Source organism: Rousettus aegyptiacus, unplaced genomic scaffold (genome assembly GCF_014176215.1).
Source record: "Rousettus aegyptiacus isolate mRouAeg1 unplaced genomic scaffold, mRouAeg1.p scaffold_m13_p_7, whole genome shotgun sequence".
NCBI classification, from domain to species: Eukaryota; Metazoa; Chordata; class Mammalia; order Chiroptera; family Pteropodidae; genus Rousettus; species Rousettus aegyptiacus.
This window is the reverse complement of record NW_023416310.1, coordinates 112,670,756-112,697,959: the sequence shown is the minus strand read 5'-3', so window position 1 is coordinate 112,697,959 and position 27,204 is coordinate 112,670,756. Positions and strand designations below refer to the sequence as shown.

General features: G+C 41.4%; 1 protein-coding gene across 9 annotated transcripts in view; it reads left to right on the top strand.

Moving 5' to 3' along the window:
• The window catches only part of AFF3 (AF4/FMR2 family member 3), a 500,129-nt gene that overhangs the window by 393,372 nt on the left and 79,553 nt on the right, over positions 1 to 27,204 (top strand). For all 9 annotated transcript variants that reach the window (XM_016157239.2, XM_016157237.2, XM_016157241.2 and 6 more), the window contains one exon: positions 9,665 to 9,716. In XM_016157239.2, coding sequence (XP_016012725.2) covers positions 9,665 to 9,716 — 52 coding nt within the window. The remainder of the gene's footprint in view (positions 1 to 9,664; positions 9,717 to 27,204) is intronic.

Here is a 27,204-nt window from a genome sequence, read left to right as displayed (position 1 = left end):
ACTTTATCCAAGTCCAGTGCTGGTCAAGGCCTTCAGCACTTCAGACTCTGTCTAGTTCTGTGTTGTAAAGTGGTTCCACTTGTCAATAACAATAGCCACAAAAATGTAAAAACTGGTATGGTGAACCAAAGAACAAAACCTATTGTACATATAGGTTTTGGAGATTCAGTGCGTTCCTACTCTCCAGAGTTATCAATGGAATCAGCAAGTTATTAGTTAGCAAACAGAATAGACAGCTAGCTTACTAATTTACTGACAGGCAAATAATATTTGAAATTACAGACTTTAGCCAAATGTATGAATCTCCATTCCCCTCTGGTTAGGTACAATTTACTCTACAAAGAAATTTAAGCAGAGAAATGCCCATTGTCAGACCTGTGCAACTGAGAAGACTTTTAGTTTCCTGTCAAGGCCATCTATCCTCCCCCAAGTGTCTGCTCAGAAAAGGGCCCTGTTCTTTCACACACTGTGCTTGAATTCATTAGAAACTGAGTTCTCTAATGCAAGGACATCGAGTTCAGAAACCAATTTTCTAGAAGTGCTTGTAAGGAATAAGGACAGGAAGTTTAAAACCATCTTTGAGGAGAAGGCATTCCCTAAGTACTGTTTCTGAAGCCTCAGTAGCTTTCTGATAGAAATGATAGAGTACATACAGCCCTCCTTCTTGTCATTCTTTCAGGAGGGGGTAATTTTCACGTCGATATGTTCAGAGAATGCTGCTTTAAAACCGTGGCCTGCATTGCCCTACACGGAAAAGATGGAGCGTTTTTATACCTTCACAATTGCATGAACTGTGTGGAGCACTTACATCTTTCTGAGTGGAAAGAGTCACTGGCTGTTCAAGGCAGGTGGCCACAGAGTTCCATTTCTCCCCAATAATGAGTTTCCTCTGTGCTGTTCAGCACCCCCACCTGGAATTGCAATTCCTAGTGAAAAGAATGACCAGCAGGGTTTTTAAAATGCACAACTTAAAAACAAAAATCAAGGCCAAAACAGAAGGAAAAACCTAGGCTATTTCAAATAACTTTAGTAAGATGTGTCTTTACTATATTCAAAAGAAGTAGGGACACAATAAATCAGAATAGCTAGTATACAGACTTCCCTTGCCACGTGGTCAGCCTTTTACAAGATGTAATATGTGCAAGGCTAGACCTTGTCTCATGAGTGTATACCCACCATGGGCTACCTGCTGCCATGTAATAGTGTCTGCCTTTCGACTCTTCTGTGAAGCCAGAAGCTCACAGGTACAATTGAGGAAGTTCCATGGCACAAGGAAATTGCATCATCAAAATTAGCAGCAAGATGATCACTGGCATGGCAATGGGCCTTTTATGTCCTATCCCCACCAACAGCAAGCAGTGGGGGTAAGCATTCGTTCCAAGCAGAGCCTTCCCTTCTCTTTCACCTCCTCCACACTCTGAGTTACCAGCATCTTTACTCTCACAGGATTTTTCATTGCATCCCAATAGGCAGGAAGCGTAGAGAAGATTGACATCTGAAGGAGGGGCTGAGAGGGGGATGGGAAAAACATAAAGCCTCCTGGAGATTTGAACATCTCTCACCTACAAAATGTATGAGCTTGTGTCCTCCAGTGCAGGAGTCACTAGCCAGATGTGGTTGTTGAGCACTGTAAATGTGTATGTTACATTGAAATGATAGGTTGGCTTAAGTAAAATATGTTCTTAAAATTAATTTTACCTGTTAGGTTCCCATTATACTTCTGTTGGGCCATTTGAATGATGGCTGTTAACACTCTCACTCAAGCAACTGAGAGTGATCCTAAAGGTTTAGTACCATGCACCAGCATATCAGTTACTTACCGAAGCCTAATAAATTACCCCAAAATTTAGTGGCATTTATTAGCCCTCAGTTTCTCTGTGTCAGGAATCCAAACATGGGTCCTCTGGCTAAGGGTCTCTCACAAGGCAGCAATCAGGGTGTCAGCTGGGACTGCCATCACCTCAGGGTTCATGTGGGGAAGGACCCATTTCCAGGCTTACTGGTGTGGTTGCTGACAAGTTTCAGTTCCTTTCAGTGGCTGACCCCACATGTAATAAACCCATGTGGACAGGAGGTTATGGCCTACCCCAGTGGTTCTCAAAATGTGGCCTCTGAGCCAGCAGCCTAGACATCACTTGGGGACTTTGCAAATTTGGGGAGCCCCATCCCAGACCCATTTAATAAGAAACCCCAGGGGTGGGCCTAGCCATCTGTTTCTGTAACCCTTCCAGGTGGTTTAATGCAGGCTCAAGTTAAGAACCACTGGCCTCGCTCTCCTGATGGCTCTCCGGAGGCAGTAGCGGGCCACTTCCCCAGGATGTGTTCCCAAAGCACCCTTAGAGTCCTGCTTTCACAAGGACTGATCCAATATGGAGCTTATCGGCACACTTAACCCCAAGCCCGTGTTTCCGTTTTAAAGTGTGTAGTGACATCATGCCTTCCTAAATGTGTCTTTCTAGTGGGGACAAGTCTTCCTTTGGAAAGAACAAAGGCTTGTGCAGACCCAGAGCTGAGAGGGTGTCTGCTTCCGGTGGTGTGCAGAACGGAGGGCGGAGACCTGGGAATGGCTCCTGGCCTCGACAAATGGCTCTATTGTTCTGTTCACCGTATTCTTTATGTGTTGTCTCTTGGTAGGTCCTCTTAGGAGGAAAGGAAAAGATGAATATAGTTTTTAAACTCTTCAAAAGCTATTAGATGTGTGTTTGGGGTCACATTTTACTATGATGAGGAATAGTCTAGGGAATAACTAAGCCAATTGGTTAGTTTGTAACAGAAGGAACATTTCCCTGGTCTCAAGCCTGGTTGGGAGCTGGCACCACCTCCGGGTTTGGCCCCGTTGCCACTTGTTGCAGCAGCAGGGAATGTGGTCTGGTTCCTGCCTTTGTCCTAGCCTCCAAGAAGCCTCTTGGACATTAGCCAGTTACAGTGCTGGTGCCTGAGGGTGAGGCTCTGTCCTGCACACCATACTACATGGGAGAATTTTCCACAAAGTGGTCAAATTTTCTGTATTTATATAGCACTCTACCCTCTAAAAGCACTGCTACCTCCATTTTCTATGTCTTTTTTAGGACAATGTCTTGAAATGTCCTCTCCTGACCTATGAGGAACTGAGTGCTAAAAGAAGTAACCAGACTTCACCCAGGCTCCTGGCTCCCAGTGATGGGTCTTGGGCCATTTCCTCAAATCCCAACCTACTAGTTTTCCTTTAACTTTCCCTTCTAATTCTCCAGCAGTCCTCCTGGTCTTCCCACCCATTGGTGAAGGCACAACCCATGGAATTCACAGCAATGAGAAGCGGTAGAGGTCATTTTATCAGCACTTCAAATTAGAGATTTAGAGATGCTGTCCAGAGGATAAATGATTTTTCCAAGTTCACAGAGCTGGTTAGGAACAGAACTCAGACAGTAATGCTGGCCAGCCTACCATCGGCCATTGCAGGATTCATTCTGCCACTGCACCCTCTCCTTGCGCTGTGTCCTGCTATTAGTAAGTTTCATTTTCCTTTCATGTCTATTCTGTTTAAACTAGATATGGGTGCTGTGGGGAAAGACTGCTGCTTGATCGAGATTTCAAAGACATACATTCATCCTGTCCATTGGGCGCTGACATGGAGCATCTCACCAGGGTTTGGTAGGATTTCCTAAATGCGGTTACTTTTTTCAAGGGTCTTAAATGGTAAGAAATGTGATTCTGTCCCCTAAGGAAGACAAGACTGTGTAGAAGGTGGCAGGTGGACTCAGCTTACAAGTGGGAGAAAAGGACCATTGGAACTTACTGTCCTTAAGAAAAAATAAGGTCATAAACAGAAGAGGTACAGTGTACCTTCTCCCCAGAATGAATGTGGCAGAGTCAGAAGATCGTCTGTGATTTCATTGACAACCAGAACAGATCCTGCAAAGAGGGAGTCCAGGAAGGAGATATCTGTGAGCAAACACCGCCTCTCTGTGAACCACCATTCCTTAATAGATGTAAATGTGATACCCTGGGTAGGAAAACATCAGAGTCAGGAACTCCTGGGTCACCTGGACCAGCCCTCTGTCTTGTTTCTCATTTTTCCATTTGCTTCCAGACAAAATTACTTCATTTGTGCCTTGGACACACTATATTACCAACTCCCAGTGTGGGCCTATCATAGCCTTCCGGGTTCCCAGTTAACTGGTATGGCATGAGCTGGAATCTTCTGAACAAACGCAGAGGGGGAAGGTGGTCACCCATTTATGAAAATAAGTCTAGGCAGATGGTAGCACTGACCTGGACAGAGCAGTGGACTTCAGAAAGAATGAAATGAGTTTTATAACTTTCCCTCCCTTGTTCAAAGCAGTGGAGATGATAGTTTGGGGAATACCTTCAGAAGGGTGTGCTTTCATAGTAAGTAGGCTGCCATGCACTGCTAATTGAGAAAATAGATATTTTCATATATGAGTATGTTTAATGGGGAGCCATAAACATTTGTCTTTGGCTTTAAATCTCAAGTAGGTGGAGGCTGTAGTAGCACCAGCTATAGAAACAAATATGAAAATCAAACAGCCTGATTAAAACTCAGATTTCTAAAAAACCATTAAGAAATAGCAAAATGAAATGAACTTTAAAGAACTAAAGAATTCAGATCTGTTAAGGGCCTCAAATGATGAGTAATTCCAGGGAAATTCTATTAATTAACAACCACTGCTGTGGGAAATGATGGCCATTACATTTGCAGGTAGTTAATGTACTTGTTTGCAATACCTGTATAAGAGCTTAAGAAGCAACTGGCCACCTGTTGGAGCTAGGCTACTGTTTCTGCTTTATGAGAAAATTGTGTCCTCAACAATGTAAGCACCCGCTACAACATAAATTCATTGCTTAATTAAAAAATAATACACCTGGGGAAATTACTATAATCAAATATTAAAATTTCAAGGATTGTGTTGAGTTCCTCTCTTTCTGAAGGAAGATATCTCCAGATGAGGCAGTTGGGCTTTCTTAGAATCATGTACATCAGAGATTCACAATTTTAAGGCACTTAAAAATGGCTAAAATGGCAGAGCTGGTTGCAGTGTGTGAGGGAAGCCAGCCCTAGGACAGAGGTGCCCACCACCCAGGGAACACATGAGTGAATGAATCAATGGTTGGGGGTTTGGATGCCAGCTCTCCCATTGATGGTAAGGCAGAGTTTCTGTTCATCTTTGACTCTATCAGAGAGAGGGCCACCTGAGGTGGCACTTGGCAGAATACAAGGGGAAGTGCTTGTACTCAATTCCTTCTTCATGGTTCTGAACGGACTCCATCGCACCCTTTCCTCTGTGTGGCTTATGCAAGGCCCTCTCTCCCTGTGTGAAAATTAAGACCATTCAGCCTGGGCTCAAGCCCTTTTGAGCCTTTTTGTCAGGTGTTTGGGGTGTTGTAGTGTGCCTGGGACAAGAATCCTGAGAAACTGTTGTGTGACATAGTGCCCCAGGGAAAAATGGATAGAATCTCAGTCACTTAACTGCTTATTTGAAAAACCCTGCTGTGTTCTGTACATGTCTCTAGTATAGACCCCACTAGGAAGTCACAATCAGGCATGACGTGGCATGTTCGTGACAGCAATTCCAACAACTCCTCAGGTATTCAAGACACAGTTTAAGATTCACTGCACTGCTGGCTGGACCTCTGCTCTCTGGCCTTAAATCTTAAAATTTCATCTCAATGTCTATTTTATTTCAATGTCCCTGTTGTTATCAGGCAATGGGTCCAGCTAAGGTACTCCTGGTCACGTGGCTGGCCACTGGCTCCCAGGGTAGATCTCCTTGTGTGCTCAGGCTGACAGATGTAAAATCATATCAGATCAGTCAATCATGGCAACAGTGATAACCTAAAATCTATCCGCATCCACAGCCTCTATAGAACATCGTGTTTTCAAAATGGCCTAAAAGTAGAACAAATGGCTCAGCTTTTAAGACTTTGTCGCAGAAGCGTCTTCCTCTCCCAAGCCGTTTACCCATGCAAGTTTCTGAAAGGCTCTACAGTGTGGCCCTCAGCCATGTTAACGAACATGATATCTGTCGAATGTTCGGCCTGTGCCATGTCCTGTGCTAAGCACTTTTCAAGGACTGTGTAATGATTTCTCTGAAAAAGGCTTTGAGGCTGGTGTTGATCCCTCAGTGAATTGAGTGGCAGAGCTGGGCCTCATCCCAGGCAATCGGACTGCAGAGTCCCTTCTCTGGCCACCAGTCCTGCAGCCCAGTGGTGTGGACCTCAAAGGAAACTGTGGGGATCGATGGAGGTGACAGCTAGACAGTGCTCAGCTGGCCCGGCAGGAACACCCATTCACCCTTGAGAGCTGTCATGGTGCATCAGGAGTTTCGTCACCTTGTTAGGCTCTGAGGGACCTGAGAGGGGGGCTGAGGGAACATAAAAAGGGAGTGGCCGTAAGTGGGTAGGTGACCTCATCGACTGAAGGCCAGTAGTGCTCAGGTGCAGGGGTGCCCATGCAAGCCAGTGGGGTGCCCTGCACTTATGTGCAAGTGACTATCCCAAACTGTCCTCAGCCCCTTCAAGCATCAGTCTTGACCTGCTTTTTTTCCAAAAATGGAGTCAGAGATCCCCACTCTTGTCCTGTGGCCTAACCAACCCTTATTTGCATTTTTATCTACTCTTGGTTTAAAACTTCTCATTATTTGTTATTTGTTCTTGTCTGATATACCAGTCTGTTTCCTTCTAGAAATAGACAGATGATAAAAGTACTGTCAAGTGGGTAGGATTAGAGTTGGCGGTACAGCTACAGCAGTGCCACTGACACGTTTTGATGGAGGTAGCCATGGCCTCAGTCTGCTTGCCACACACCAAGCACTGACAGCTCTTTGGATGCTGTGGGTATCTCGGTTCTTCTCTTTTCTTCTCTAACCATGTTTGTTGTTCAGCTATCACCTCAGATACACTTCAGCTCCCTCTCAGACTCCCTTAGAGGTCACTTCACTATTTCCAGTATTAAAAACTGAGCATTTCATGAATGCCACACCAGAGTTGAAGAGGGCAGTGAATAGGAACAAGCACTGTGCTTTGGAAGTTGAGTTGCAGCAACTCCACTGTGACCATGAGAACAGAGCAGGAGTGCCACCTTATTCTTGGATGGGCTGATCCTCAGCTACCTCGTCAGCGGGTCTGTTGGGAGTGGGGCTCAGGGTAGCAGTGAAGGCCCATTCCAGGTCTGGTTGCACATGTGGGAACAGCAGCACCTGAGCTCACCATGGTTTGCATGTGTCTGTTTGGCTTGGTATTTCCATTGCTATTTCCTCAGATTCCGAGATATTCTGAAGTTTAATTGGATTCTAACTTCTCTCATTCTCTCTTGAATACAGAGTATTTTTACATTGGATCCCCAGCTTTTAGATCTCAGCCAGAAACACACACACAAAGAAACTCGTTTATTGAAACAGAGGTAAATTCAGTAATAGGGTGACTGCTGTTCACAAAGCATGGGGGTCTCTGACAGCTTGTCTTTTGGACAGATGACTAGGTAGATGAGCCTTCCTGCAGAAATGACGAAGCCAAAGCTCAGAGGTGTGACTTCTCTGAGCTCAAGGGACATGAGAGGCAGTGTGAAATTCCACCAGACCTGTGTATGTATCTTCATATTTGATGCGAGCTTAAAATAAAAAAGCTGAACTGTAGTCCCTGCCTGAAGAGAGATCCTCACACACTGCTTTTACTATTGTGGTTACTTTCAGCAACACCAGCTTCATGTGGTGACAGAGTCACAAGGCTGGTTTGCAACCAAGCCAAGATCCCTTGCTTTGTGGCTGCTGGGGTTTCCTGCTCTTGTTGACAGTAGCCTTCACATCTATACACGCAATTGCCCATATAAAGATGGAACTTCTCAGTCACCCTTGACAGGACTCCCATGTAACAGCAAGGGAGTTGTTAACAATGATTGTGTGTGTCCTCCCCTCCCTTTTCCTACCCACCGTCGGGACCACCCACACTCAGAACACCCAGTGCTCACAGGGTAGTCGTGAGATTAAACCAAATTGCAATTGACAGTTTACCCCAAAAGAGGGAATGAGGGATGGGGGCAAGAACATGCCCTGCTTCTCTTGTGTTTTTTGTCAGAAAGGCATGTGTACCTTTTGGTAGGAAATCAGTTTGGGGAAGGTGCCCTGGCCTAGCCAGCAAACTGGTATTGCACCCTGTGTCATCACCGTGCTAGTCATCAGGGGCTCAAGGACAAAGAAAACACAGTCCCTTCCTGGGTTCTTCACAAGCAAATGCTCCACTGAATCACCATGATATCTCTTCTCTTTGAAGCCAAGTGTATGAATTTTCAAGGTCAAGGAAAATGAATGATGTGCCAGAGAGACATAAGGAGCCACTGGGGACATGGCTCTGCAGTCTTTGCTATTGTTTTGTTTGTTTGCTTAAGGTTTGAATAATAAAAGAATGATACTTCTCCCTGCTGGTAGAATAGCTGTAGCCTGTGTGGAAACAGGTATGGTGTCCTAATGGCTTCAGTAGTACCCCAGAATTGCTTAGCAGTTCCCCAGTTGTGTCTCTAGAACAATGCAAGAGTTGTCCTGCTTTACAAAATAGGGGGAAAATTTATTTTCTAGACTCATAAAATCTAAAGCAGGATTGGACCTAAGAAATTGCTCAAAACCACCCTTCATTTTATAAATAGGGAAATTAACCTGGGGGGTGGGGAAGTTAAGTGACTTGCCCCAAACATGCAGCCATCTGGGGTAGAGCTCAGCCCACACTCCACCCTGGCAGGTCTTTACCCCAAGTTCACCCCAAAAGTCACTGAAATGACTTATTAAAATATATCTATGACAGGCCTGTAACTGGCTTTTAAAGTAATCGAGGCACATTTTAGGGGATAGTCTTTGAAAGGTGATTTCAAGGAGGACAGTGAGGCCTTTTGAGCACGTGGGCTTAGTGGCCTTTGGACTGATCTCTGGTAACCCAGAGTCCATCAGAAATGGACTCTCCTTGCCCCCGGCAGAACAGCTCTGCATTCATTTATGTTATAGAGTGCACTTATGAGTGAGATATCTTTTGAAATGACTTAATCTCAGAACTATAAAGAAACAATTTAGCAAGGCTGATGAGAATATAACATCATTATCAGAAATAATAGGGTTTGAAGTTTTGTTTTCTCTTTTTTCACTTTAACTTTTATGAATCCAAAAATATGCTCTGTCATAATGAATCTGAGGGATGCAGGAGCACTGGAGAGTTGCCCCAGAATCTTTCCAGAAAGTCCCTTTCTGTTTGGTTTCCCTCATACAACAGGATCTTGGGGCAGATGCTTCCTCCAGGTCTCTGGCTGGTGGAATACTTGGCATCATCATTGCCATCTCTTTCTTTTCAACACGAATTAAAGTGGAGACAGTGCAGCACCTGCATATGGAGAACACTGAACAAATTGTGGAATTAAACTTCACAAGGAGAGCATCCTTTTGGACTCTAGTTTTTAGCCTCACGTTTTTGAGACAGCCCATCCTATGACTATGACGATGGTTCATTTTCATGATGTGGCAATTTGTTACTTCTAACTGCATCAGAGGAAAATGGCTTAAAAGAATAATTTTTTTTTTTTAGCGAATCAAACAGGCTTACTGCTCAAACATTGCTCTAATAAAGATATTCTGATGCTAAACTATTTTGCATTTGCTGAGTATCTGTACTTCTTTGTTCCTACTTGCAGAATGCTAGAAGATGACCTTAAGCTAAGTAGTGATGAAGAGGAAAATGAACAGGTAAGATTGTCTTTTATGTTGCGTTGTTTGAATGTGACACCATGACACTGGCCTGGTAGACTGTCCTGGATATTAACCAATTTGTACAAATGCCAAGTTGTGGTGTTCTAGGCTGTTAGGTGTCCTCTGCTATTTATGAGATTCTGTGCCATTGGGCCAGTATGTTAAAATATCTTGGCCTCAATTTCCCTTAAAACTGTAATTCTGTGCTTTTTATGGCATCGAAACCAGCAACAGCTATTTATAGGGAAGTCGGCTGGGGCCAGACTTCAATGTGAAATAGAGCCTCTTATTTTGGAAAGCTAACTGGCCTTCAGGAGATCAAACCTGTGATCTTAACCACATCAGCATTCAACAGGCAAGCTGTAAGCATTAAATATTGAGAAGTCTTATACAGATATTATTAACATTGAGAGAAGCAAACATAGAGGTGAGCTCAAAATGATGAATAAAAAATAATCATGCTCAGAATAGCCTGTTTGTCTTAAATGATAAATGAGCTTGAAATGTTCTCCTTTGGTGTTGATTTATCAGCTCGAGACATGAGTCAGGGGTTTATAAATACTCTTTGATCAGTCAGTTAAGATGAAAAAATATCCACTTAACATTCATCACTTTCACCTCTACACTTCAGGAAATGCTTATATTTTAAAGCAAGTTTGAAAACACGAAAGACGGATTTTCCTATCCTTCTGTTTCTTTTTTCTCATCACCTGGGTTGTAGTTTGTCAGGTTTGGATAAATGTGATAGGTATATAGACAATTCAGAGAGTTTTTTTTTAAGTCATTCTCATATGCACTACAAGAGACTTGTGTTATTCAGTTGATCTTGGAAGAGTGAATTTTATCTAACATGGTATCATAGAACACTGTGCAGGCAATGCAGCTGTCTAAATATTCGAATGCAAATAATGTGCAGAGTGAGAGTGCAGAGGTGACATGAGTCAAAGGATGTTTCCAGGAAGAACGTCTGGGCAGAAGGTAGCTGTGAGATCACATAAGAGTCTGCTCACCTTGTGAGAGGAGGTGGGGTAGCAAAGAGGGGGCTGGGTGTGAGGTAGAACTAGGTGAATCTGGAAACTGGGTTGACAAGTAGACAAAACCCCAAGCGAGGGAAATTTGACTGAGCAAGGAGGACCACACAGGCCTTGAGTTTCTAGAGATCGATTAATTTATTTTAGGTGTACACAACAGGTGGTCAGCTCTCCACAAAACAGAGATCTTGCTAGAACTAGAGAATGACTTCACTCCTGATTGTGGTTCCTTGTCCATGTGGCTGAAAGCCAATGATTCCATCCTGTGCATGTGTGCCCAAGGAGAGGTTCAGATAGGTGCATTGTGTATTTAATAATAGCAAAGATGTAGATTGAACATACTTTATATTAGAAAAGGGATTTGCAGACTGTTTCATTCAGCAAGCCTTTCTGAATTTGGACAGAATTTCCTGAGTTAGTTCCAGGAAATGTTTCCAGTGAATACTTAATTTGAAAAAAAAAACAAAACAAAACAAACAAACAAACAAAAAATGAGTTAACAAGGATATGCTAGACATATTTCCCAAGGCAGTAAAAACTTTTAGTTGACTCATCTGGCTTTATTAGTAACTTCTTTCCAATCAGTAGCCATTGGTAATGCGATGTTGTGAATAGGCAGATCAGATCCTTTATTCTTGTGTTTGGTTCCTATGTGTGTGCACCTTCCCACCTCTTGCAGTGAAAGCAGCTGACAATGAATGACTTATTCAGTAATCTCCCTCTTTTAATTAAGGCTCCACACAGCGGTTTTGTGCCGTAGCTTCAGTGATCACTCTACCGCTAATTAAGTTATCAGTTGGGGCCTGTGAGTATCCCCTGGCCTAATCACAAAATCGTAATTCCCATGCTTCTAAAAAAGACTAAAGATACAGTATTTTTTTCCTCTCCAAGACCAAAATATGTATTTACACAGGCAACACACATACACCCACTGCATTTTTCAGGTGTTGGGAGATAATTAAACAATGCAAATGTTTTTTTCGGAGTTTGTCCCTTAACCCAAAATCTTTTAAAAATGTATATTCCCATCTTGGTAAACATAGTAAACTAATATGCTTCACCTTCTTTTGCATGATACCCAGCTGTCCTTGAGAATGTTGCTCGCTGGCCTGTACAGCCACTCTGATAAAGAGACATCCATATGAGCGTCACCTTCCTGAGGTTGCTACACAAGGTTGCTGCCCCTTTCTGCCATTGCTAACGGAGCCTCAGACTGTCTTGTGTTTGAGTACTCTGTCATCCTCATGGCCTCTGTGCTCTCTAAGGTAAAGAGACAGGTAGCTTAGTGTGCAAACAGAGCTCAGTAGCCCTGCTCCATGCATTCGAATACCTGCCCTGCTACTCAGCAACCTTGCTGCTCTCTGCTCCAGTGTCACCCTTTGTGAAATAGGAATTGATGTGTGGTCCCAAAAGCTTGCCACTCCCTCAGTACTTGTGCTCACCCATTATCGTCATGTCACCAGATCCAATAGGCTTTTTTTTCATGTTTAGTCAACTTATAATTGAATAAAGCAGACATATAGAGAAAACAACATATAACCTAAGAATACAACTTGATGACTATTCATAAACCACATACTACAACTTAACTACCCATGTGACCAGCACCCAGATCAAGATGCAGACATGACCAGCCTCTCAGGTCCCCTGTGTCTCCTCCCAGTCACTGCCCTGAATGAGAACAACTGCTCTCCTGTTTGCTAACATGTGATGTTGCTAGTTTTTGGACTTCATATCAGTGGCGTCGTTCAGCAGATATGCTCTTTATTTCTGGTTTCTTGAAGTCTGCATTATCTTTGTGAGACTTATCCACATTGCGTGTCATTGAAATTTGTTCCTTTTATTACTGGATCACAGTTCACTCCATGTGCACACAGTGACTTACCCATCATGCCGACGGCACAAAGGGGTCCAGGGCTGTTAGAATCACACTGTGATTAATGTTCATGCACACATCTTTCGGTGAGCACATGGGCACATTCCTGTTGGGTCTGTGCCCAAGAGTAGAAAGAAATGCTGGGCCGTGGGATATGTGTGTTTGGCCAACTTGAATAGGTTATCCCAAACCATTTTCCACAGCGATTGTACAGTTGACACTCCCACCGGCAATGTAAGAGACTTCCAGTTGTTCTGCATCCTCATATTTGTCTTTTTATGTTCATGAAGGATATTGTCCTTTGGGTCTCTTTTCTGCATTGTCTTTGTCTGGTTTTGATAGGAGGGAGATACCAGCCTGTACAGTGAATTGGGAAGTGTTCCCTACTCTTCTTTTTTCTTGAAGAGATTGCATAAAATTAATGTTAACTCTTCTTTAAATATTTATCAGGATTCTCCAGTGAAACTATGTGGGCCTCGTGATTTAAAAACTTACAGATTCTATTTTCTTAATAATTAAAGGACTATTCAGATTATTTCACATTGAAAGGTTATGGTCATATGTGCACCTCAAGCAATTAGTTCATCGTGCCATCTACATGGTCATGTTCATGTGTGTAGAGTGGTGTTCCTTTTTGTCCTTGCACTGTCAGGGCTCTACTGATAGCCCCTGTTTCATCCTTCATACTGACCTTTATCTTTGTCTCCATCAGTCTTGCTGGAAGTTTCTCAGTTTTATTGATCATTTCAAAGAACTAGCTTTTTGCTTCTTTGATAGTCTATCAGTTTTTCTGCTTTCAATTTCATTGGTTTCATATTTGTATTATCTCTCCTTCTGCTTTCTTTGGATTTGTTTTGTTATTCTTTTTCTGATTTCTGGAGGAAGCCTAGATTATCGATTTGAGGCAATGGCATAGCTGGATCCCACAAATTTTGATATGTTGCATTTTCTTTGTCTTTCAATTTAGTGAGACTTGCTCTTTGGCACAAACATTATTTAGAAATGTGTTGTTTCATTTCCAAATGTTTGGAGATTTCTTATGATCTTTTATTGATTTCTAGTTTGGTTCTGTTATGGCTAAAGAACACATTCTATATCATTTCAATTCTTGTAAACTTGTTGAGTGTCTTTTATGGCCCCAAACATGGTATCTGTCTTGTGGGTACTTGAAAGAATGTATATTCTGCTGATGTTGGGTGGTCTGTTCTATAAGTGTCAGTTAGGTCCTGTTAGTTGGTGGTGTTGTTGAGTTATTCCACGTCCTTACTGATTTTCTGTCTAGTTGCTCTATCTATCGTTGGTAGAGGCATGTTGAAGCCTCCAACTATAATTGTGGATTAATCTACTTCTCCTTTCCATTCTGTCAGTTTTTGCTTCACATACTCTGCAGCTCTGTTATTAGTGTATACCATTTAGGATTTCTTTGTCCTCTTAGTTAATTGACCCTTTTATTATTGCAGTGTTCCATTCTATCTCAAGTAATGTAATTTTCTTTGTTCTAAAGTCTACTTGATCATTATAACCAGTGCTACATTCTTTTGATTAGTGTTTGTGTAATGTAACTATTTCCATTTTTTACTTTCATTATATTTGCAATGAGTTTCTCGTAGACTATATATAGTTGTCATATTTTTAAGCACTTTTCCAGTATCTGTCTTTTAATAGATGAATTTAGACCATTTGCATTTAATGATTATTGCTACGTTAGGGCTTGGGTCTGCCACTTTACTTTTTTATCCTGTTTTCTTTTTCTGTCTTCCAGTAGGAATTCCATTTTTATTTACAGTATTTTTGAGTATTTCTTTTTGTGTAGCTTTCTTAGTGCCTGTTCTGGGTACTACATCAAATATACATAACTTATAACGGTTCACTGGTCATAGTATTTTACAAGTTTTCTCCCTGGCATCCTATAATTACCCCCATTATAGAACTGATAATATGTGGACAATGTGGGATTTGGTTTTTTATCTTTCTGACTTGACCGAGCAACCTGAATCTCATTCTGTATCTTATTCATCTTCATTTCCCTGGTGCGTGCCATGGCTGACTGACATGGAAAGCTTCATCTTCTCGTAACCACATCCACACAACTACCATTACCTTCACTCTCCCTTCCCTCCTATTCCTGAGAACACCACCTTCCTCTTATCCAAAGCTCACCCCATTTCCTCTCAGTCCCTTGATGACTGGTTCCTCTGACTCCTTTCTGCCCCAGCTCTCCACCAGAGGTAACCATTGGGTCAACAGTGACCTCTGCAGTCCCTTTACAGTCCCTTATCTCACCAGAAGACGTTCAGCATTGAAAACTGTCAGTCACCCACTTTTCATGACATGTTTCACACCAAACTCTCCTGGATGGTTTTCTGCCCCATGACTCTCTCTTCTTGGGCTTCTTTGCTGATTGCTTCTCCTCTACCCAGTCTTAAATGCTGGAGTCTTTCAACATTTATTCCTGATTTCTCTCTCCACTTCTCTCTCTCTTTGGGTGACCTCATCCATTCTCATGACCAATTTTTATATGTTTACGGTTTCTAAAGCTGTATCAGCACAGAACTCTCTTCTGAACAACAAACCTACTTGTCTTCTCCATGTGAATGTCTCACAAGCATTTCACATTCAATTTATGCCAAGCTGAACTTCTGGTCTTGGCCACCTCTAACTGCCAGGTACCCAGAAGTGCCTAGAACGCACCTGGGCTCACCGTTGATGACTCCTGTACTTCACTTAAATTTTATCTCAAAGTCCTATAAATTCATCCTTCAAAATTAAATGTTAGTCAGTCCACCTCTTTCCACCCTGGCTAATCTAAACCTGTCTGGTACACACTAGCATATTTCTGTTCCCCCTCTATAATGCAACTTCTTCACAGTGATCTTTTAAAAATATAAATCAGATCAAGTCATTTCTTCATCTGAAATCTTAACTATGTTTCTCATTATGCTTGGTGTAAAATCCAGAGCCCATAGTATGGCTTCACTCACCTCTTCCCCTTCACTTCACTTTGAGCTGATTCGTTTCACTTTGACCACAAGCGCTTTCTTTCAGCAGCTCCAACAAGCCAAGCTCAGGTGCCTCAGAGCCTGTAGGCCTTGACTCCTTCATTTTCCCCGACTAGCACCTGCTCTTCTAAGGAGCCTCCCCCTTATCTAAATTAGACTCTAGTTAGTCCCTCTCACAATAACCTTAACCTTTTTTTCTTACATCTCATTATAATTTTGGTTATGTATTATGTTTACTCTCTAAGATATTTATACCTACCAACTAGCCAAGGAGTTTCCAGAGTTGGGAGACTGTGTCTGGCACAGCAGAGGCGCAAAGTACTTGCTGGGTGGATGCTTGAGTAACTGCATAATGTTAAGATGAATTGAGAGTTATTTCCTGCTGTCCATTGTCCAGTATCAAAGATGACATTCACTCTACCTTTATTTCTTCTACTGAACACTATGATTTTTCAAATTAATCTAATCCAAAGATCAAAGGTTTTAACGAAGAAGGTAAAAACATAAGACCCAAGATTATAAGTTGGCTATAGAGTAATGCACAAATAATCTGCCTATTGAGGAGAAAAGCATCTATTCAGTCTCCATAGGAATGTCTAAAGCCACTTCTAAAATATGCTTAATGCAAAGCCATATTGAACTTATAGGTTTTCAGAAGTCTCCCAAACCAAGGGAATGGGTTTCTCACAGCCTTTCCTTTCAAGGTAGCTGAATTTTTATTATAACCTCTGTAGCTGGGATCATGGCAGTGTTTACCCAAAACTTTGGAGGTATAATTGAAATGAAAGCATATCCTCATGTTTGTTCCTATAATCTTCACATTTGATGAGGTTCAAACTGGAAATAGGACCGACTACGTGAGAATCATTTTTCTCGTTTGGGTAAATGAAAGACACAGGATACATGTAGCAGTTGGTTTGATCCACTTTTCTGTCCTCTTGGTTTTAATAATTCCAAAGGCCAATATATCCCTGAAAGGATGTGAAGAAATGACAAGATTTAAGACAATTATTCCTGAAAGTACTAAGTACCAAAGGAATTTTTTAAATGGCTTTGGAAGGGAGAGATGAGTTCTGTTGCCATGTCTTCCCATTTGTTTAGAAAAACAGCTCTGCCTCTCACATGAGGGTAAGCTTGGGAGCTGGGCAACAGCGAATATCTAGATGAAATTACGATGGCAAAGGCATGAGGAGAGGGACCCAAGGCTAAAGTTCATTGGCAAGGAGCAGCTGAGACAGTATCAGCTGCAGACATTTCAGAGATGACAGATGTACAAACTCAGGGAAAGTGAGGGAGCAGGCTCCAAACTGGATGGCTATATATGTGCCTGCAGCTTCCCATAATTATATTATCCACACATTAGGCAGCTTTTTCATTTAATTATGTAACTGCATTTTTCTCTTTAAACAAGCATGATTTATCCACTTAAACTGACAATTTTAATTTTGCAGGCTATGATCATTGGATAGAATCTGTAGAGGGAAATTCTAATTACTTCTCACCATGAACAAAAAGTTCCCCTTTAATCCCCAATCAATATTTGGAGAGCACAACTAATTTAATAAATATCTAGGTAATTAACACAAACCTTCGAGTCAGTAAGCCAATATATGCTTTACTCTAACGTGTGGATTACTGGTTGTCTCTCAAAAAAGATTTCAGTGTTGACCGAGAGGCTGGCTACATCCAGATGTCAGGGTTGTAGGGGAGGGGCCCCAAGCACTGAGTTGCTCTTCTTGGTTTTCATTACCTTGGGTTGCTCAAGACACAAGGGACATTCTCATGTCATGTCTCTGCTCCTTAGCATGGTAATTAATATCAGTTTGAGGTGTTATAGTAAAAGCAGATTACTCATTGCAATGAGTGCTGTTCAATTTTCCCTTTATCCTTTTTTAATATGACAATTGCATAACAGAAAGCAGAGCTTTTAAAAAGAACCTCTGGCCGTGCATGTCTATCAGTGACCAAACAAATTAGCCGAATGATGCACAGACATGGAATAAAAACATAGGAGGTTTTTTCAGCCCAACCTCACTTCCCTGGATGCGTTTTTCTTCTCAGGATCAGCTTGGTCGATGCTGAAGTTCTTGGCCTGTGAAAATTTATTACCTGCAGAGTCGATCTGCATGCAGGCAGCCAAGTCTGAATAAATACAGTCATTGTGCTTGTCTGGGGTTTATGGCCAGAGTTCATCCAGTTGGCTTGACATTCACGTCCCAGGAGATTCATTAAAAGCCAACACCCTAGTATGTGCTCTTGAATCCTGCCAAAATTGTGTAGAATTATATAAACAGGAGTTGAAGCAGTAATCAGGACCAGGTTTGAGGGGCAAGGCTCCAAAATCAAATTTCTCCCACATTAGAAATGAACTCTATTGTAGATATTATTGGTAGCCAAATGAGAGCTAGAAAATTTTTATGTAAAAATCATTCTGAGAATAATCTCGAATGCCTAATAAGCATCAAATATTGTGCATGACACGGGTTTATTGGTCTTAAATTGTATATTAGTAATATTCATTAATAAGTTAGCCTCAAAATTTTAAAGTAAATTTTAAATGCCAGGATATGCCCTTCCCTCAATGACTATATGAAAAAATATATAGTATTAGATACATTAAACCTAATAGCAAAATAGAAAAAAAAAAGTAATTTTTTGTTTTTATTTTTAGTCTTGTATCAAGCACCTAAGATAAATACCCAATTTAATCATACTGATTGATAAATTGATTTCTTTTTAATATAAAAACAGAACAGTCACTGGAATTGCAAACTGCTGCCTATCTGATCTTTTTCATCTCTATCTGAAGTAATCATAGAAGTATTCATATATTTGACCTTCAGTCACAATCGGTGAAACCCAAATGTTCAACAGAAGGTTTTTGTTTGCTTTTTTAAGTCTCAAAACTTAGTTAAGTAATCATATTTTCTAAGTAAAATTTTACTGTCACCAGAAGCAAATGCAAAATCCTTTTATGATGGCCAATTTTATTATATTATGCCAACCTTTATAAATGTTTGTGAAAAGCACTAGCATAGGTAGAGATACACAAAAAGCTGATTGCTTATTTATCATGTTAATGAACTGTAATTTCCAAAATTGAAATGGTCAGCCAGCTTAAATGTCACTGAGCACAGAGGTACAAAGGCCCATGTCCTGTTTCCTAAAATATTTTTTCGGACCTCCTCTGAGGACCTGATTGATTTATGTAGGTTTGGTTGTGTCCAACCAGCTTGGACCATACGATATAACTAATTTCAGTCTGAGGACTCCAAATAGAAATCTAAAAAATTGAAAAATTATATAAAAATTAAACCACGATCCATTAAATTTGGGCAAACACAATTAACATAGAAATGAGAATCATTGCTTTGTTAAGTTGAAGAAGTCATGGAAGGAGATAGATTTTTTTTGAGCTAAGCCAAGTTTTTGTTAATGGTGCAGATACACACTTGGAAAGTTTTGTTTTTGTCCATGTTTTCTCATATCTCCAAGTGGGGCTGGTTATCTCATAAGCACAGCTTTTCTCAGGAGACTCTCTTAGCCTGTTATTTCTAAAAGGAGAGTAATCATTTGTGGCAATTCAGTGCCCCTTGGCACTTTCCAGTTCCATCCTGCCCAGATCTGTAGCCAACAGGTTGTGCTGAGTGAACAAGGCCATCTTAAAGAAGTGGACCAGACACTCCTTGAAAGGTCAGGTAACCTGCACTAGGAAAGGGCCAGAGTGTGAGCCAGAATCTCTCTCTGGGAGGTCCGATTCAGCACCCTGTCTCTCGGTACCTCTCTGTTCAGCCTGGACTTTGTTCTTAAAAGTCCAAGGCAGTTCAAGGAAGAGTATGTGATTACAGCATATTATATGTGAAAACTCTTTCACGTGTAAACCATAAAGCAGTGGTCACTTGAGAGGTGAAAATTCTAACACCAATAATAGCACAATCAGAACTGGTTCAGCTTTCTCTTCTGTTATATAATTGATTTACAGCATGCAATTATGAGAATCTTTCCTAACCATTACAAACCTGTTTTTACCTTCAAATTTTGATGTTTTGTCTGAATGAAGGAGACATTTAAGCGAAACGTAAAACCAGACTTAGATTTTGGTTCTTCAAATGCAGGTTACTTGTTTAACAAAACTATCAAAATTTTTATGTCACTGTGTTGTCTTTATGCAAGAACAAAGTAACATTTGTGTTCTGAAGCTCAGGCACCAGTGGTATTCATAATAATCAACAACCTACCGTGGCCAGTGGAAAGCAAGTGGGATTCCACCGAACATCATATCAAGGTCACATAAAGACTTGGATAAAAGCTCCAAAAGGCATTTGGCAAACTCATCGAAGTGGGAAGTGACTAAACCTAGTGTCCACCCACCATGCCAAAGATGAGTGTCATTAATGGGCCATCAGCATCTGGATGGTGCTCGCGATCTGGCCTGCACTGAAATTGCCCTCTGAGATGAGTTCCAGGAGCATACGGTGACCAAAGCCCTGATGAGCAGGTCACAAAGCTGTAGGAGGACCTGCGGAACTTAATTATGTCACCCTCCACACTACGATTCACTTCTTATCCCATGCACCAGGAATTTAAATCCACTTTGCCACTGTAGAGTATCTCCCAGCAGCTCAGCCATCATTAGATACAATGGTTATTCTGTGTTTGCTTTCACTTTGGAGTTGTAGATGCTACCCAAGCACATGTACACGCACACTCGCACACTCACATGCCTTGCCAGTGCTCTGTCCCAGAATCCAAAGCTCTGTGCCACTTTCACAATTCTGAGAATTAACTGCAGAGCTTGGACATTCCACTGCCATTCAACAGCATCAGTGGATTTGCACCATTTGCCCGAGGAATCCTTAGCGATCTGTGCACCTGCCCAGACCTGCCCCAGGCCAGCACTTCCTTTGTATACATGGTTCTGTCACAGAAAGCCCAGCATAAAATTACTTCTTCCCCAGGAGTTTCTGGCCAGCTCTGAGATAAATAATATACTTCCACCTGTAAACCTCTTGAGGAAAAGATGAGAATGAAGTCCTCCCATCTCTTTTGCAAACACCTAAAAGATGATGCCTACACTTCCTCTTCATCACCCCAGAGAAAGCTTGCCCTATGTCTGTTAGTGTCCACTCACTGTCCCAGTGGTCCTCTCTGTGCTGAGACTGTGGCAGAATTCAAAATTCTTCTAGTCCCCATCTCTTCACCCTCTCCCCTGAATGGTCCTGTGAGGCCAATGCAGGATTGGAGTGTTCTGTGGGACCTCACTGGCCAGGTTCCATTATTAGCAGTTATGTAACCATGAGCAAGCTAACTGTACTGAACCTCTGTTTCAGCATCTTATGAACCTGGACAAAAATACTAAAGTAGATTAATAGAAAATTATATTGATAATATATTGATAGAAATGTATGTTATAGAAGTATATATATGAGTGTAAAACCATGAAATTATACATTTTAACATCCTTCTCCTTCCCTTCCTCTTTCTCCCAAGAATGTTCTTTACTTGCATTCCTAGGACTTTCAAAAAATTGCTTATTTAGGTAATAGAAGGAGAAGAGTACAGGAAAAATTCAAGACAATTGATTTATACAATAAAAGGCAAGGAGCTAGTTATAGAAGAATACATCTAGAAGGTGGGAGGAGGAGGAGAGAATGGTGGCCTGGAGTTTTAAAGAAGGTGGAGAGAGGCAAAGCAACTGGCACACGGTGTGGGACTTAAAAAAGACAGCTGAGTAAAGAAGATTCTGAGTGTTCTGTGGGGTGTTACAGCCTATTCCCCCTCAACCCTCTCTGGTCACAAATCTTTGGTACTTACCTTATTTTTCAAGGCTTTCATAGCACTTTTGTATTTCTCTGGATGCAGCAGCATGCTCAGACTGGCCCCAAGACAGCCATGATTTGGGGGGTTACATGTGCAATAGGGATAGAGTCCCACCAAACCACTAATGGTAGCTGTTACCTCAGACATGAGATGGAGGTTGTTTTTTGTTAATTTGTTGTTTGGGGGGTTTTGCTTGTTATGTATACTATTTTTTTTTATAATTAACACATACCACTTGGACAATTGAAATTTATAATTAAAATTGGGGACATGGAATTTAACTTATATCCCTGATTATGTCTCATATGTATACAATGAAGGTAAAGTTTGAAAACTAAAGGGTTTTGGCTAGATGTTACATATTTTTATTTGCATAACTCTGTCATGTCTCTCTCTACAAAGCAACCTAAACATTTTGAGAACACAGGTACCAAGCTCATAAATAATGAGGTTTGAGTTTTGTGAACACTCTTTAAGAGGACAAAATATTTATGTTTGGATCAGAAGATTAGAGACTGGTAGTTTATCACCTGTCCAGCAGGGGCCACAAATAGTCACCTATTTAGTACCTTGATAGAAGCTGTGACTGAAAAACACCACAAGGAAAAATTTAATTTCTTATAAGGAAAGTAGTTTCATAGAAGGTGCCATTTTGGTTTTTAACAAAATAATGATTTAGCAAAGATTTGTTGGATCCTTTGAGCTAAAAGGGTATTCACGATTCCTTAAAAAAAAAAAAAAAAGAGGAATGCTTAGTTTGTAATCGTGGTAACAGAATCTTGAATAAACTTTAGAATCTATGTTAAAGACTAAAGCCCCATTGCCAATTTTGAGTTCTCATCCTCTGACACAAAACAGTTTTGGAATGAGATCAGGTTGAATGAATGAATGAATGAATGAGGTAAAAGCTAATCCTTCTCCCATCAGGGGTTCAGGAGAGGCACCATTAGGGCTTGATCATCTGGTGACATTATATCTGTCAATCATTCGTGTGCCATTTGTTGTGGGTTAGACCTTGTAGAAAAGGTTTTTCAATAATGTAACTGGTACCCACTTCCTATTTCATGATGCTGGTATCTGGCCTCCCTAAGTTTGGCCCTTCTCAGGGTAAGTGTTCAGCTGGCCAGGTATAAGCAGCTGCTTGCAATGGGACAATAATGCCATGTCTCATGAAGCACAAGTTGCCCTCCACGACCTAGCTTGGGCTAGGTCACCCAGCTAACTTCTACACCCCCCCACTCTGTGGCAAATGCTGGTAGCCTCATGAATGGCTGCACCATGGGTCTTCACACCATCATCTTCCCGCTTCAGACTGGCCTCTTGCCACGCCCACACCAGCCTCCCTGTCCCACTGGCCTTCTGCAGGAATCCAATGGGACCCTTGGGCCCACACCATTGCCCTGTGGCAGTCAGGGTGGCCCATCATCTTCTAGGCTCGTAGTGGAACCTTAGCCCCTCTGAAGATAGTATGACATCAGTCACAGCAGACAGGGGACAGCCTCCATGACCTGTGTTCACATTGTCACCACTCCTTTTGCTTCTTTTCCTGAATCCTAGCAGCTGCCCCTGCGTTCTCATCTGTGATGGCAAAAACCCCCAGGGCCTAGAAGCAGAGGGGGCCACACGTGGCAGATGTCACAAATTGTTCATAGTGTATCTCTAGTGAGGAAAGTGTCCTAGAAATGCTCTCTTAATCCCTCTCGGAAGATTTTGTTGCCAAATGAGGACTTTCACTGACAATCTGACCTCAGGCAAGGCCCCCAAACCAGTCAATTGGTAACAGGATCCAAATTATGAGGTAACATTATCCAGGCAAACTTCTGGTATTTATTGACCCTCATCACTGTTTCTCTAGGACATAATAGGCGCTCAAGAAATCTTTGTTATTTATCACATTTTTGGTAGACATAAACAAGCCTAAGCAATTCAGCGTGGGGAAAAAAAACAAACTAGTCAAATGTTCTTCAAAGACAAAAGTGTACCCTAGTTTTAAAGAAAGTAAAATAGAGAAAGAACATAAGCTAATAAAAAAAAAGTGTATTTCAACAAACCTCTCAGATTTGAGCCATGGCAAAAAGCAGGAATTTGTCATCCATGGTAGTCACCTCCTGACATCCTCCCCGTGGAGGAGCAGTTGGAAGGAGAATGGGCAAATGACATAAGCATTGGCCTGACTTACAGGGACACCAAGAATCAGAGTGGTCTGTCCACTGCTGACCCCATTCAGCTGTCTGCTTTCTTTATGAACAGGTTCCTCGGCCCCAGAAATTTTGCCTTCTCATTCTGATCTTATTTATATCTGTGCAGAGTTGTCTTTATTGGAGGAGCCATACAGCCCAGAGGGCTCAGAAAAGCACTTTTCTCCTGTTGTCCTCAACTCCCATATGGCTAGTATCCTCTTTCACTCTCAAAAATGTTCTTATTTGGATGATAAATTATATTGTTGTCCCTGACTTGGTCTGAGCCCTGCAGAGAAGAGAATAAAGTTAGAGGCTACTGAACGAAAGGCTTCCTAGACATCATTTCTGGGAGTCTGAAAATGCAAAGCACTCATAATCACAGAGGAAAAGGCTCTTTCCTTTGTCTCACTTATATTACTAAATGGATTGAAAAACACCAAATGGAAGCTCACAACATAAACTTAAGAGACTCATCAACTAGGGCTCAAATAAAAAGCAACCACATAAAACTTAAGTTGATGAAACATAAAATGTGTTAATAGATGTAGAAGGAAATTCAACAGTGAAATAAGTTAATAAATACAAGTCTCAGTTGAAGAATAATGGCAAGAAAAAAAATAAAGACTTGCCAAACAGAATTCCTACAAAGATAGGGGATTTGGACTAAAATTCACATCAGTAACAGCAAAACGCAAGAGACCTAAGATTAGCTGTGAAGGCATTTACTCAAGTAGTTGAATGTAGGTAGATACACTGTCCTAACATAGGTGGAGCGAAATGATTAAAATCACTGCTAAAAAGTTGCTGCTTTCATTGTTAGCAAAGTAAACCTGATGTTGTGAATAGCAAAGATGGAGGTTACGTGCATGTGGGATGGAGAAACGACAACATTTTCTAACCAGTTGAACCCTAAACTCACTTCTCTTAGAACAGTAGCAAAATGTAGATCCAGAAAAATTAGCCACATATCTCCTTTTAATGAGTCATTTGTCAACAACGTATTGATGCTTTGTACTTAATTGACACTTAACTGCTACAGTCTCTTGTATCCAGCTATCTATTCAACATTTCCACCTGAACATCCCAGAAGCAACTTGAACTTTGCATGCCCAAAATTGAGCTCTACCTTTGCCCTGGCCCCAACCTTGTCCATCTCAATCAGTGACTGTCCATCCATACCAGGGGCTCAGGCTAGAGCCTTGGACTCATTCCTGCCACTTCCCCTGGCCTGCCACATCCAACTGGACATGAATTTCCTCAGTTCTACCTCCCCAAACTCTCTCCATATCCAGTGCTACCATGCACTTCTTTTGCCTGGATTACTGCAACAACTTCGAACTTTGTTTCTTTTTGCCCAAATCCATTCACCACACAGAAGCCAGAGCAATATTTGAAAAATGTAAATCATACTGCCTCACTCCCTCCTCTTTATTTTTAATTTTAGATTCACTAGTACATGCAAAAAAAAATGTACAGGCAGGTCTCATCATCCTTCACCCAACCTCCCCTAATGTAAATCATTCGGTGACTTCTTATTGACCTGTGGATAGTGTCCAAAATCTTCCACTTGACCTCCAAAGCCTTTGAGACCTGCCACTATCCTCACCACTCACTGAGTTCCCCCACAACTGACCTTGTGGTCCTTCAACTGAGTGAGGATCCAGACCTGCCCAGAGCCCTTCCTTCCCTACCCACTCCCATCCCCCTGATTCAGTAACTACTCTTTAGCCATCAGGCATCAGCTGTGTTATCCCTTACTTATCAGGTCTTCCTCTACTACATTTCAGGTGAGGCCTCCTCACTTTGTTTCACAGCACTCTCTCCTCTTCAGTCTTAGCCCCTATAATCTAGAATGTTTGTGTATGTTTATCTTGTTGTCTGACTCACCTCTAGACCCTAAATACAGTATGACAAGAGCTTTGTCTATTTTGATTATCACCTTAGCAGAGCTTGTTACTTGCACGTCTTACGTACTTCAGATTGGATTATAGATCTAGCCACGTGTTAGTTCTGATTCTATCAAGTAAGAAAGACATTGGATCATCCTGGTACCCCTCTGAATTTCAGTCTCTTCTCTTTGTTCTCCTCCCCACTGCAATATCCATGAACTTGTCCTACACTCCACCCAGTTACAATAAGGGCACTTCATTTCCTCTCTGATTTTCCTTCAATAACAAATTATTACTGGTAATTTATTTAGCATACCTTGAAACCTGAATGCCTACTGATTAAGTTCCAAGCACCAAGCTTGCTGTAATGAAGACAGAGAGAAGATGTCATCTCTTGAAGAGAACCTGAAAAATGATTATTTCTGGCAGAAAACTTGTTTTTTTTTCTCCTAGACTTACACTTCAGAGTAATTCCTGAATGAGTGATGAACTCAGGAAAGACCAATGAAGATTCTCTTAACCCTCTCAACCTATTTTGCTGAGAACTAGATGAGAGGAAGGTTACTAGCACAGATGATTTAGGAAGAGAGAAATATGGTTGCTGTAACGTATGACTCTTGAAAGAAGGAAATTGGGCAATTTATCTAGTTTACTATGAGTCATTTTTCAGGCTTCAGTTATGAGTCACCTAAGTAATTTTTTCTCTGCGATTTAATTCCAATGTTTATTTATTTTATTATTTTCCAACAGTAAAAGAAAATAGTGTCCAAAAGCCAAAGTATATTTAAAAGAAGAGGCATTCAAAAAATTTTTGAGGCTGTTGCTTTTGGTATATGGCATATAATTTTAATCTAATACCATAAAGTTTTTTTTTTCCCCTCAAGGTATTATTTAAAATATTTAACATACTCTCACATCCTTTCTTCATGGATGATGAGGCATCCTTTAAAGTTTTGTAATGCTTTAGAATAACTGCAAATTAAAGAGCACAATCAAAATCAGGCATTAAAACTCATGGTGTAGGCAGTCAATGTGCCAAGTGCCACAGTGTTAAGTGTGTGGTAGCAAACATTGTGGGGACAGATTGAAGAGTGAGGACCACAGAAAGTCATTGCTTAGCGACTGGTGGGATGCCCAGTGTCTAAGCCAAAGAAAGACCTTTCAGTCGCCGCAGCACATCCATCTGCTAGAGGAAAGCAGTCCCCGCTCCAGGCTTCCAGCTCAGCCTGTGTTAGGGGACGTGGTCAGCAGTAGTCCCATGCAGTGACCCTCAGCCGGTAGCACTACTCGGACTGCACCACACCAGTGATGGTCAAGTGGCTGAGTTTCTTTCTTGTTTGTTTTATTTCTCTTTTTAAATCATTTTCTTATAGGCTTCACATCAGTAAGCACTGCTTCCTTATCACAGAAGTCAGTGGGAGGTACTCAGAAACAGGAGAGAAAAAAGTCAATGACTTTTTAAATATTGACAGCCCAGGCTAGGGGAAAAGTCACATGCCATGTTAAAGATTTCTCTTGAACTTTCAGTGACATCTCTTACGGTTTTTGTAATTCCCAAAAGAGTCAGTGTCCAGTGCCTTGTGCTGAGGTGATGTTAAGAGACCATATTAATGATGCATGCCATCCTTCCTTTTGGGAGTTCAAAATACTCTCTGTATGTTTATCCAGAGTCAGGAGTCCAGAGTTAAAT